The 13,007-nt window shown below is 40.7% G+C and overlaps 2 protein-coding genes across 2 annotated transcripts; one reads left to right on the top strand and one right to left on the bottom strand.

The window, feature by feature from the left end:
* The first annotated feature begins 4,045 nt into the window (after positions 1-4,045).
* Positions 4,046-6,358, top strand: mul3 (mitochondrial E3 ubiquitin protein ligase 3). Its single transcript, XM_071491422.1, has 5 exons — positions 4,046-4,156; positions 4,298-4,419; positions 4,508-4,595; positions 4,682-4,802; positions 4,885-6,358. Exons 2-5 carry the CDS (start codon positions 4,303-4,305, stop codon positions 5,381-5,383), a joined length of 825 nt encoding a protein of 274 aa, XP_071347523.1. The 5' UTR covers positions 4,046-4,156; positions 4,298-4,302; the 3' UTR covers positions 5,384-6,358.
* A 94-nt stretch (positions 6,359-6,452) lies between these two features.
* On the bottom strand, positions 6,453-12,151 carry eif2b5 (eukaryotic translation initiation factor 2B, subunit 5 epsilon). Its single transcript, XM_071491419.1, has 16 exons — positions 11,925-12,151; positions 11,550-11,674; positions 11,287-11,472; positions 10,997-11,174; positions 10,827-10,907; positions 10,669-10,746; positions 10,272-10,584; positions 10,030-10,175; positions 8,812-8,953; positions 8,626-8,727; positions 8,439-8,540; positions 8,208-8,298; positions 7,997-8,120; positions 7,748-7,873; positions 7,460-7,570; positions 6,453-6,754 (listed from the first exon to the last, which is right to left on the bottom strand). Exons 1-16 carry the CDS (start codon positions 12,081-12,083, stop codon positions 6,692-6,694), a joined length of 2,127 nt encoding a protein of 708 aa, XP_071347520.1. The 5' UTR covers positions 12,084-12,151; the 3' UTR covers positions 6,453-6,691.
* Between the last annotated feature and the right edge of the window lie 856 nt (positions 12,152-13,007).

The raw sequence follows: 13,007 nt of genomic DNA, 5'->3' as shown, positions 1-13,007 counted from the left end.
CCTCTGGTACCACCATGAGATTGACATGGTAATGTAATTTTAAGTGAAACGCCTCAATAACTATTGTATGGATTGTCATGAAATTTTGATACAGACATTCAAGTTCCTCTGAGGATGAATTGTAATAAAATTGTTGATCCCTCAACTTTTCACCTATGGTGCCATCATCAGATCAACTTGAAATTTATCAAGGACTTTGGTTTATGATACATGCTACGATCATCTCATTATCGTAAATACAACTTCTTTCTCTGAAAAGTCTGGTGTACCCAACTTGCCACTGCCTGAAAACAAAACAAATATGGATGCCTCACATCAGCTGAAGTCTGTCTCAGTGTAACTAGACCTACATTTAATGGCTATAGAGGGATATATTGCCAGTGCACAGCATTTTGATCTTCACCTGATCAGTCTGTAATCATACAACTGTCATGATGACACTTGTTTTTCCGTCTTTATCCCATATGACATGAACACTGTATAAATACCATCAGCTGCAGATGTACTCTGTTTCTTAAAATGTATCTAAGCAAAACTATGTAACGTTTGAAGGAGAAATATTACAATTCTCCTCTTCCAAATAAACATGTTAGTAAGGTAACATGTAAATATCTCTTCTAGTGTTTCAAGAAATGTGTCTTTTTGTCTGAAATGCCAGACCCCACATTTTCAAGGCCACAAAGTGTCTTAATGTCAGGTACTTCTGACGTACTGAACATAAATGGAAGTATTTCTATTACTACAGCTCCTCTGCCAAAGATGCGCTGCTGTCTTATACAGTAGGGGAACAGTTTGGCGTGAACACTGCTCTGATGCAGTGTGTCTTTTATCCACTCTCACTCATCAGCGAGGGGGAGGGCCAAAGGTTGTGTGCATCTTTAAAACAGATCTGAGAGAATCTGGAGGCACAAAAGACAGAAAGGAGGATTCTGTTACATTTTCTGCTGCTGAAATAAGAATAACAATTTATTAATTTATTACTATTAATTTGCCAAAAAGTAGATTAAGGCAGATTTTTCATTTTGTCCTAATTTATTGTTTAGTTTTGGATCCATCCTCTGCCAAATCCACTGCATTCCCACACAGATAAATCAGATCTGGTCCACAGCTGCTTTACAGCCAGGTTAGTAGGACTAGGTGAACTGTTTCCATGCTGCCCTACAGACACGTGAGACCTTCACTGTTGTCAGTGTCATCAGAGGTGTGTTTGTTCCATGCAGGTGTGAAGATGCTGCACTGACGTTGAACTGAATTTTTTTTTTTTTTGCTGGCAATGAGCAGTCAAGGACAGATGTACTGGAGAGGAATGAAGCAGCACCTGAATCAGGACGAGCATAATCACTATAATAATAGTAAAAGGAGCTCCAAGGTTTTTCTCTAATGGTATGTCATCTCTTCTCTTCTCTTCTCTTCTCTTCTCTTCTCTTCTCTTCTCTTCTCTTCTCTTCTCTTCTCTTCTCTTCTCTTCTCTTCTCTTCTCTTCTGTTCTGTTCTTCTGGGTATCACCTGTTAAATCAAACAGTATGAAAGCTGGAGTCAGAGATGCCCTTGAATATTTACTGCTATCTGTGGACCAACAGAGATTTACTTCACAGTCATCTGTGTTTTCCAGTTGTGCAGAAACATTTTCATTTTCAACAACCTGAAGAAAATAACGTCTGGAAACAATGGAAGACAGCAGCAGCCAAATGACAGGAAAATATATGACCACACATTGAAAACATTTTATTCATTGTATTCATAGTGAAATACTGTTTGCCAGAACATAGTCTGCTATTCAGTACACACAAAGAGAAGCAGAGAAAAAAAGGAAGCAAGTCAGGTCTGTGATGCTTTACTTTATGATTCATGGGTATATTATGTCAGAGCAACCTTCAGTGGAAATCTTAACCAGGATTAGCTGCTGCAGAGGTGATCACTTAAGTGATCTCGACCTCTCCACAGTGTCACAACATAAATCTGAAATCTGAGAGGTCATGAGAAGAATCATGAATAAATAATTTTTTCAAGTATTTGTGAGTTTTAACCCTAACCCTAACCCTAACCCTAACACTGGGTAGATTGACCTCTTCAGACTTTTAGAAGTCATTATGATAAAAGAATCTGTGAAGGTGGAACTGCTCACACCTCATAGACATGTGCAACCTGCAGTGAGAAGGGGTTGCACAGTCTCCATAAATGTAGGATGAGTCAGCCTGCAAATCACGGCTGTCATGACTACATCATTTTGATTGGCAGAGTTAATCAATATCACACCATGACAACAAGCAATGAACCACTGTGACATGCAGAAGACATTATTGAAACAGTGGTTATACCATACATCAGTGCTTCTAATTATAATTGATACAAAGCAATACATACATAGAAGTGAGTCGTGACTATTGAGACATTGTATGCACGTTAATATTTGGCACAACCTGCCTCAATTTCTGTTTTTCTACCGAGTACTGTCATGTGGTCTACAGTGGTCTCCCATTTTTTCAGATGAAACTCAAGATAAATAGATGTAAATAATAACAAACTAATTATGGGTTAAGCAGTTAGTGGAAGGTATGTTTACTCAATCACTTAAATACATGTACTACATGTACTACTGTGAATTTCCCCACTGTGGGACTAATAAAGGCTATCTTATTTTATCTTATATAATTTTAGATAATTTTCTGCTTCATTTATTTATCTTTGGAACATCATAGCTCTTCAATGCACGTCAGAGGGAAATAGTCTACATTTTACACCACTACGTTTGTTTAACAGCTATAGCAAGTAGTTACTTATCAGATTAAACTCTTACATACAAACATCTGATCCACTGATAAAATATGTTGCTTTGTTACAGATTAAATTGACAAAATTAGCACCAGGCATTCAAAATTAAAATCTATAGTCTCATATATTGCCTGTAAAAAAAAAATCAATTTCAGAAGAAACTCACTCCTTTTTGTGAAATAAAGGAGAAACTTTAGGTAACATTTGTGGAGCCCCACGTTTGAGGTAGCATGTGAATTTCAGATATATCTTCGTATTTACTGTGTAACTATATATATTATACTGTCACAACCTGGCTCAAGGTTGGACAAAGGAGGGACAACAAAATCAAACAAGGTGAATGCCGAGAGAGAGAGAGAGAGAGAGAGAGAGAGAGAGAGAGAGAGAGAGAGAGAGACTGGCTGACTGCAACCACCTTAGATAGTGCAGAAGTCCAGGTGGGCTGAATCCTGCTGACGACTGAACTCCACCCATCAGGCTCCTGCATGGAGAGGCCTGCCTGGAGAGGGTCGTACCCCCCTCTGGGTAATCTTAATGGGATATCTTTTGTAAGAGAGACTGAAAGCAGAAAGAAAGAAACATAAATATAACTACACACAAAAAAACAAACAAACAAACAAAAAAAACACTTGAGGAGGAACATTTCATTTATAAATACAAATTATTTTTAGTCATATCATATTGTTATTTTTTATGAATTAATCAATGTATTTATATATTTGCTTATAGTTCTTCAACTAATTGGACTCAACATATTCATTGCTATTATCATTTTTAAAAATAATATTCCAGGTTGGAGGAGAAAGGGTTGGGAGGGGGAAGGGTGAATATGGGATGGAAGATCTTTATGACACTGTCAGAGCCCTGTTTATTGACACTTTCATTAAACATAATGTGGTGGACAAGAGCCACACAAACACCACAGCTGTATAACGAGTACCTTTATTTATGATACTTTTAAGTTCATTTTGCTGTTAATACTTCTGTTCTTTTACTTTTTAGGGTAAAATTTTGAATTCAGGACTTTTTCTTGTAGTTGGATGTTTTTATAGGGGCTTTGGTAAACTGGTAAGTTGGTAAATTGTTAATTTTACTTACTGTAAGTAAAATGAAAGAAAACTTTATTTACAGGATAAGTTAAAAGTTCAGGTAACACACTGAAACTCAAAAGACAAAAAGCTTCATGTGTCACTCATGAAGCAACAGGACACTGCTGCCGCCTAGAGGTCAAAGGGCTCAAAAGCAAACTGCTGCTTATTTCCTATTGGCTGATGAAACATGACGCAACGGAAGCGAACCAGGAAATGAAATATTTAAAGGTTTTGTTTTCGATTTACGGGACGAAACTACACAAGTCACAGTTTTACTGAATATTTTTAAACAGGTAAGTTTTGTTCCACTGTTCCGTCTGTCCTTAATCTTATTATTACTTAAAAACACACGACGTATTACTGCACTGATGAAGACTGTGTGCAGTATTTTTGTTTGCCTTCTGTCACTGTACAGCAATGTTGCCTCTTCACAGACACAATGAGTGACCTTCCTGTAAATCCGCTGGTTTTGATCGGTATCGGGTCCAGCTTTGCCTTCTCTGGTCTATTTTATCATTTATACCAAGAAAAGAAGACGGAGTTAAAAAAGCTGAAGGCAAGTACATAATTTGTCAAGTCCCATAAACTATGAATACAGCATGTAGTTTAATAAAATCTTTTAAATAGTTCCTCTCCGTTTTTAGGAAATACCCATTTTCAAACCAGACCAACATCTGGTCCGAGTCCTGAAATCCACTCCCTACAAGCGGCTTCAGTATGTTGCTGTAGAAGGTACAAACTTATCTAGTAAATTAACAGTTTAGTGAATGCAGTTTTGAATGGAGCTCATTTGAATTTTCTGTCTGTCTGTTGAGAAGGTATGGTGCAGGCAGACGGGGAGCCCCTGGCCAGCAAATATGTCCCACGATGCTTTGGCGTGATCCAGAAGGTGGCAGTGGAGGAACACTGGAAATACTGGAGCACTGTGTCCAGAACATGGTACATAAGACTTGAGCACACACCAGAAATGTCTCTTTATTGATCAGCTAACATGTTAATAATAGTTTGCTTCATTTTCCAGGAATTCCCGGACGATGAACAGGAAAGAGACCAGCAACTCAGTGGCCTTCAGCCTGGTCAGCCCTGGAGCCTACATCACTGACTTATACGTGAAGGTGCATGAGCCTCTAGAGGCCTCTGGGTGCTACCTGGAGAGGGTTTACCACAAACTTAAACACGCTGAGGGGAGCTTGACGAACCTGGCGCTGCAGGTAGTCAGTGGGGAGAAACCTGTGGCGATGGAGGAGAGCGAGGAGCTGCTGCGGGTGGGGAGCACCCTGACCGGTTTTGGGGAGGTGGTGCTGGAGGGAGGGCAAGTGATGAGGCTGCAGGCCCCACAGGACGGCCGCAAGTACATCCTGGTGCCCTCCGACTACAGGAGCTTTATGGACAGACATGAGAGTTCAGCCAGCATGTGGAAGACCTTGACTGTTGTCACTGGCCTCACAGGGGCTTCTCTTCTAGCCGGGCTCATTTACAACTTAGTCGGAGAAAAGGATGACAGATCCAAGAAGGCTTGAAGAGGAGGGTCCTGCAGATTTGATCACTGAAAAAAGTTGCATCAGGTGTTGCATCCGCTCAGTTTCTATAGCACAGTCCCGGTGTTCAGATCAGCCAGTTACATGTATAGATTTATTTTTCTGCTGACAGGTATTTTCTTGACATGTTGTACGGTGGGAAAAACACAACAACACAGAAGAGAACATTTTACAAGACATATCAACACTAAACATATCAACTTAAATCATGAAACTTTCCAGAATAGCAACAATATTTCTTGTTTGCGAATCCAAATCAATCATGTCTTTTCAAGTGTCCTGTTAAATGTTGTGTTTTCTAAATGTATCTGTTTTAGTGTAATGATGTTATTTTAGGCCCAGGGTTTTTTAGTTTTGCCCCTTGGGGGCCACAGTACTAAATGGACCAAAGAGACTTGTAATCACTTGTCAGAACTTTTTGTCTCTATCACACCCAAATCCTACACCTGATGATGGACCACAGGCAGAGTATTTTTTTTTTTGCCTTATGATTTTGAGTTCATTGTTTTCTTATGGAGACAAGAAGTGAAAAATCCAATGCTACTTTTGTAATGACTGTACTTTTTCATAATTTTACATAATAACTAAATTAGTTTAACGTGTTACACCATGTCAAAAATCAAATCAGGCTTTTATTTTGATGATCTTTTGCTTTTAATTTTCTTTATGAGGCTTTTACTGATCTGATCAGAGAATTAATTGTCAGTCTGAGATTCCAGTCAGTCTGTAGAACAGATGGCTTGAAATCCAAATGTACTGTTCCTCAGCCCATATCAACTTAGCTGCTTATCTTCTACCTCTTTAATCATCATGTTTTATGACCTGCAGTCAGTGTTCAGTTTATAGATTAAAAAAGGGCACTTAACACTGTTGTAATCTTTTTCAAAGGTGATGGCTTTACTCTTGTATGAAATAATAATAATAATAATAATAATAAAAACCTGTTTTCAAACCTTGTATCAGCAGTTTTATTTTGAGTGAGATATTTTATGTTGCTGACAAAAAGTGAGACAAATGATACATAATAAATGGTACATATTTCCAAGCAGTCTGAGAGTCTTTCTGCTTTATTTGGAAAGTGACATTCGCAGCACACAGCCCTTATGTGACGTGGCACTATGAGTTACAAATGTATTGTATGTCAGCTTCAGCTGTACAGAGCAGATCCTGATGGTTATCAGTGACAGAAAGCTGCTGTAGAGGGTGAAACAAATAGCCTGAATCCCTTTATTCACACAGCAGTTTTCAAGTTTTACAGAATCCTCTTTGTCCTCTCTCAAGTGCTCCTCATTATTCTCCATCCTCCTCTGAAGACTCCTCAGCCTCCTCTAGCCACTGGATGAACTTCTGAAGCTGTTGGTGGAAAAACAGACAAACAGAGCTGTGAGAAATTCTGCATTATTAAAACGTAATGAGAAGTGTTGATGGAGAGGAGGAGGAGGAGGAGGAGGAGGAGGGAGCAACAGGCACATCTGAGAGAACAGCCGCAGTTAAATTGAGTTTAAAAGGAAGTTTACGAATGCTTATGGCTCAGGTATGGATGACTAAACATTTCTTTATCAAAAGCACAAGGCAATTAATTGATGAATTAAAAAAATACACATTTCAGGTTGTGATAATGCAGCCTCTCATGGACTTTCTCAGACATACAGTTAAACGTAATGCTGCTTCAAAAGTCAGGTAAATAACTGTTTCACTACTATGGTGTTACACTGTTCATTTATCTATTTGTCTTTTTCTCAGTAGGTCAGGTTCTGTGTGACATACATTCATTAATTGTTTTGCTTTTTTGTTTTCACTAAGAAAACCTTGTAAAAGGAAAATCAAGAATGTATTTCATCAAACAGATTAAATAAATATCCATCATTGTCATTATTTAAATGATGTGTTATTGTCTTTTATTTAGAATTACCCAGTGCATTGCATGCAGGGAACATAACTGGCGTTCCTTTTTTACAGAGAGTTCTTACACTGACTGGACTTTAACACTTTACTGTCTAACTGTGACATGTCCGTAAGTCGTATGTCCTGTGTGAGCCAGTTAACCCCTGTGCCTACCCCTTGGTTCTTGCGGAGCTGTCTGCTCTTGTCGGTGGTGGCTCCCTGGGAGAACCAGCGTAGTATCATCTCCTCCTCCAGGATCTCCAGCTGGTACATGTTCATCAGGACCTGCATGGAAAAAAAACCCCACAGCATCTTCAGCAGCAGGCTTGATGTGCAAGTAAACAGCAGAGTGACAGGACTGGTTATGTTTGATGACCAACATCTTTTCTTGTAACCTGAGTTTGGTCTTAGTGAGAGTCAGCAGATAACTGACTGTACATGATGGTGATGATTGGCCCTTACCTTGACCATGGCGGCCCAGTGGCTCTCCTGCTCCAGGAAGTGCTCTTCGAAGGCGGACAGACAGTCCAGATGGTCCTGAGCTCTCTTCACGTAGTTCTTAAACACCGGTGACCATTTCTTCAATAACTGAGAGGAGGACAAAGAAAACAGAGAAAACTAAATTCAGGACATTAAATTATATCATGACTACACTTAAATGTGCTGTTAAAAAAAAACCACAATTTAATATAAATCTAGCAGCTTATTCACCGGCAGGAGCACAGCAACGTATTGTGATGCAGTGAGCTGAGGGCCTTGTTGCTGAAAAGGGTACTCCAGAACCACTCTGGTTAAAATCTGCATCACCTCCTTCAGACTGATGTTGTAGGCATATCTGGAGAGAAACGGTGTGCCAAACTGAATGTGCAATAGCTGTGAAAGACAGCAACAGAATTGCAAGCAAGTACAAGCTCCTCCTTACTTTAGAGAGTTAATCTCAAGTACAAGATTGTCCCAGCTGATGTTTTCCTCCAAGCCTCTCTGCAGCGTCCCCAGCACCTCCATCTGGAAGACTTAATGTTAACAGACCAAGGAACGAGAGTCAGACAGCAGGAAGTTTCCACCCAACACAGGAATCACTAACTTATTAAAAAAGAGCCGGCAGCCATGTGGTTCCACAGGCAGGTAAGCCAAACATCTTGACCCCTCTCACCTTTAACGTCATCCATCTCGGGGGAGGGGATCACAGGATCGTCTGGACCATCGGGCTCGCTGTCCTCACTTTCACTCTCAGGATCAGGGTTCAACACCAAACCTGGTGAACGAGAAACAAATGACTGGCTGCTGGTGCTTGCATCATGGGAAATACCACTTTTACAAACATAAAGATGTTGTCCTACCCCAGAGACAGTGCAGCAGCTCCTCATCCTCTGTATCGTCCAGGCTGCTGGCCTTCCAGATGTAGCCCTGTCCCTCAGCTCCGACCTCTGCAGGGTTGAAAACTGGAGGACAGAAGAAAACACAGTATGAGCCACGACTAGAAACATTTTAACAGTCTGACAACTTGTGAATTTGTCAATACACACCTTTCTGTTTGGTTTTGTCTTTACTTTGACCAACCTCAGCATCATCACTGAGGAATTCATCATCATCCTCCTCCTCCTCCTCTGGGTGGTGCATGGACACCACTGTGCCCTCAGGTAGAGAGATGTTTGGTCCAATCACCACCTGTACAACAGTTCACAGGCAAATCAAAATATAGATATCCTGCATCCTCTCACACCACAGGAACGTATGGACACAAATTTGGAAAGAGAAATATAGGGGCCATATCCACAAAGCATCTTAAGTCACACCAGGAGTCTTCCTAAACTGCATTTAAAGATACTAAGTGCTTCCCAAAAAAAAAAAACTCTTACAAAGCGGCTAAGAATTTGAATTTAATTACGTAACTGTTTTCCTACATTAAACTAAGTTAAATCTAATACAGACAAAAGTCCTATCTTTTTCACCATCTACACTGGGTAGGTTAGCGACGGCAATTAAAATATAATTTACATATTCATTATAGCATCTGAGATATTGAGACTTGTTCAACTGGTTAAGTGCTAGATGTGGAGGTCGATAAATCTCTTGTTAGCTCTAGCTTAGCTTTGCTCAAAGAATGGAAACGGGGGAAACCAACGGCCTGACTCTGCCTGCCAGCACCTGTACAGCTCACTAATTCACACCTTATGCTGCATCTCCTGTGTGTGACATGTACAAAAACCATAGTGTAAAAGTGGCGTGTTACAGTCACTTTTTATCACTGGTAGAAAATGTTTGGCTGGGAAAATCTCAGCTGGTCTCTGAGCAACCTCAGGGCAATGATAAGAGTTCAGGAAGTTACTATGTGCATGTAAGATGGAAAAGCAGTGGCTGGCTGTAGTTTCATTTTTAACAGACAAACATGAGTGGTATCAATCTTCTCCTCTCTCTATTCATGAAAGGAAAAACGTAAATGTCAAACTATTCCTTTAATATATGTTGTGCACACGGCAGCAGAGCTTTTTCATAGCGTTAAGCAAACAAACATATTGTCCAGAAAAAGCAGCACTAATCAACAATAGAAGAATCTGCTGCCAAAACCTACTTAACAGTTATAGCATGTGCAGTCCTGAAAATGTTGTTTATTCAGCCATGGATAAGGTTTAAACATTTAACTTTAACTTTCCACTTTAACATGGAAAGCAGCTCTGCAACCTCACTGACAAAAAAAACATACCAGCCGTTTACATTAAGGGATAAATGATGATAATACTTACATTATATGCCAGGACACACTGTTTATTAAGCATCACACCCTCTTTGACATCAGCCTTGTCACAGACCACAGACTGGCTGATCACCACTTTACTGGCAATGTGAACATCATTCCAGATGTAGGCATGGTTCAGGATTACATTGTCACCTGTTGCAATAAAATAGGAGGAACATTAATCAGACCTTATTTTTTTTGATAAAAACCCACTTCCACTTTTTTAACAATGCTGGCCAGCGAGCTCACCTATTGTGCAATTGTTACCGATGACACTGTTAGAAATGTGACAGTTAGCACCGATGCTGGTGTCACAGCCAATGAGAACGTTCTCCTCCATCTGGCTGCCGTGGCCGAGGCTGACTCCGGACCCTCGGTAGACATTGTGGCGAGAATATGTGCAGCTCCGTCCCTCCTGGTCCGTGAAGTTAGCCTCGGGGGTGAGAGGGTAGACCCACCGCCGCACAAGGTCCGATGATACCGAATCATACATGAGCAGGTTAGACACTCTGACACCGTAACCGTCCTTGGTGACGTGCATGTGTATCTGGTTTCCCAGGATCTAAAGAAAGAAAATATATTGTCACTTGAGTTGTCTTAAACAGCAGCACAGATTTCCAATAAGAAAACTATGGCTGTGTAATACCTCTTCATTGACCAAGATCCCTCTGACAAAGTCATTTCTAGTTTGGTAGTCAAAATTGTCGGTGAAGAGTTCTGCAACCTGAAAAATGATGAAAAGCCAATGTTACCACAGACGACAAAAATAAATTTAACAGCTTCTCTGTCTGTTTTAAAACGGACCTGCGGGGAGCAGATACTGATGTGGCAGTCGAGGAGGTCATGTCTGATTTCAAACTCATCACTTCCACTGTGGAAAATGTTCTGCAAAACACAAACAGGAGCAACTGTCACTACTCAGTCCAAGGCCGAATTTTGTTAAAGACGTGACATACTGCTCGTGAAACTGTTACCATGGGAAACTGTAGCTTCTTCAGCCCTTGTGTCTTCTGGTAGTGTAAAATCCGCTGGCTCTTGCTGTTCATAGCAACAATGACATCATCCTCCTCGCAGCGAGACCTGTGACCCGGTGATGATTCCTTAAAGATCATCGTCATCACTGAGATGTTCTTCTCCATCTTTCGACGATGCCTATGCACAAGAAAAATGACACAGAACAAATATTTTGGATTAAAGCAAAGCAGTCCTGGGATCAGTATCATTATCATTTCTCCTGACTACACAGACTTAGGGTGTCTCTTACCTGTGCTCTTGCAGTGCCTGGCTGATATCAACATTCGAAACCACATCTCCATACACCAACACAAAGTCTGAGCGCACAAGGTTCTTTGCATCCACATCCCTGAGCACATCCCCCAGGGAGCGGTACAGGTCTGAGGTGATGATGTGGACTGTGTTCGGAGAGGTGGGTCGACACCACTTTGACTTTCTGTCAGACACAGTGTCAGTGGTCAAAATCTTTCATTGACACTAATGTGTTCCTCACGCAGTATTAGGTAAACTTACAGTAAGTGATCCTTGATCTTACTGGCCATCCAGCAGCAGAAGACAAATGTTTCCTGGACCCCAGTGGATGTGAGGAACTCCAGGGTGTAGTCGATCATGGCAACATTACCCAGCGGCAGCAAAGCCTTCATCGGTGAGAATGTGACAGATGACGTTAGCGGTCTGAGTAAAGTAACTGTACATGATCGAGGCTGAAAATAATCCCCAAGCTTTATTAAACAAAACCAACACAACAGCTCAATCAATGGTTTTAATTTTGAATGTTGAGCTATTTCAAAGTGTTTACATCAGTGTCAGTGCAGCTCTGTCACTGTTTACAGCGTGGGCAGAAGTTAGCTACGATTAGCATCGCAGTTAGCTTAGCCCGCTACCTACCCGTGGCTGGTCTTTGGTCACAGGGAAAAACCTCCGGTTGAAGCTGTCAGCGACTAAAACGGCCTGCAGCGGCTGCTCCTCTTCCTCCTGTTCACCTGCACCCTTTCTACCTGAAAGACCAGGACCCGGGCGACTCTGTTTTCCTCCTTTACCAGCCATGTTTCTGTTTGACTTCACAAGTGCAACCCAACTCTGTCGTCAGGTACAACTACGGTGGCGGGGGTGGACAATCTTCTTGTCGAGGTTGTAGTTCACCTAGTTTTCGCGCATGTTCTGTTGCAGGATTTATTACAGGAAAGTATTGGCTCTAATGAAACTATGAACAAAGAATCAACTCATTAACAGTAAAAGACGCGCACAAGACAAGAAAATAGAAAACAGCTACTAACAATCAACATTACCTAAGGTCTTTCATTACAATCTCATAAAGATGGCAGTGGAGTTCACTCCACTCCATCTATTTGTGGCACAAAATGTATAATTATTACAGGTGTGGCAGCAGAGGATTTTCATACAGTACATCACTCACACTGTCTATGTACTATGTTGTGGTTGTTAAAGTAAAGCTATACTAATAACAAGGGTCCCTTAAGGCTCCAGTTTCACTGTGTGACAATTTGGTTGCGGTCATTAAATTACATTTTATAATACAATAATTTTGTAGCTAACCAGCAAACCTGGGACAGGACAAAGGCAACACACAATGCAAACACAGTTGGAGGAACACAATGTTAATAGGTGCCCAAACCTCAAATCTGCCTTGGGGCATCCCACCAAGTTAAACCAGTCCTTATCAGAGGTGTGGAAACATGACGACAATGTCCTGATGTAGTTAAACTGTTACTTCAGCACTGAAAAATATTTCTATGCACGTCTGTACAACTCTACTTTATCAAAGAAAAAAAGCTGCATCTAAATGCATCTTAGTCAGATGTATTTAAGTTACTTTTTGAAAGTGAGGGCAGTGTTTGGTGTGGTCTTCACCATTTTATTCTAAATAAAAAATAACAGCAGATACATTCTTTACTCTCTGATGGATGGGATGTCAAATATAGGACTGTAAACTATTTCAGCAGAAACATG

This window comes from Trachinotus anak, unplaced genomic scaffold (genome assembly GCF_046630095.1).
Source record: "Trachinotus anak isolate AG129_WGS33_773 ecotype Australia unplaced genomic scaffold, CSIRO_AGI_Tana_v1 ptg000012l, whole genome shotgun sequence".
Taxonomy (NCBI): Eukaryota; Metazoa; Chordata; class Actinopteri; order Carangiformes; family Carangidae; genus Trachinotus; species Trachinotus anak.
Note: the sequence above shows the minus strand (reverse complement) of the source record. Positions and strands in the feature narration are given on the sequence as shown.

Coding starts and splice junctions, on each gene's coding strand:
- mul3 (XM_071491422.1), top strand. CDS start 4,303: ATGAGTGACCTTCCTGTAAATCCGCTGGTTTTGATCGGTATCGGGTCC. Junction 4,420..4,507: donor CGGAGTTAAAAAAGCTGAAG/GCAAGTACATAA, acceptor CTCCGTTTTTAG/GAAATACCCATTTTCAAACC. Junction 4,803..4,884: donor AGCACTGTGTCCAGAACATG/GTACATAAGACT, acceptor TTCATTTTCCAG/GAATTCCCGGACGATGAACA.
- eif2b5 (XM_071491419.1), bottom strand. CDS start 12,083: ATGGCTGGTAAAGGAGGAAAACAGAGTCGCCCGGGTCCTGGTCTTTCA. Junction 8,121..8,207: donor CTTGAGATTAACTCTCTAAA/GTAAGGAGGAGC, acceptor GTTTCTCTCCAG/ATATGCCTACAACATCAGTC. Junction 6,755..7,459: donor AGCTCCGCAAGAACCAAGGG/GTAGGCACAGGG, acceptor TTCCACCAACAG/CTTCAGAAGTTCATCCAGTG.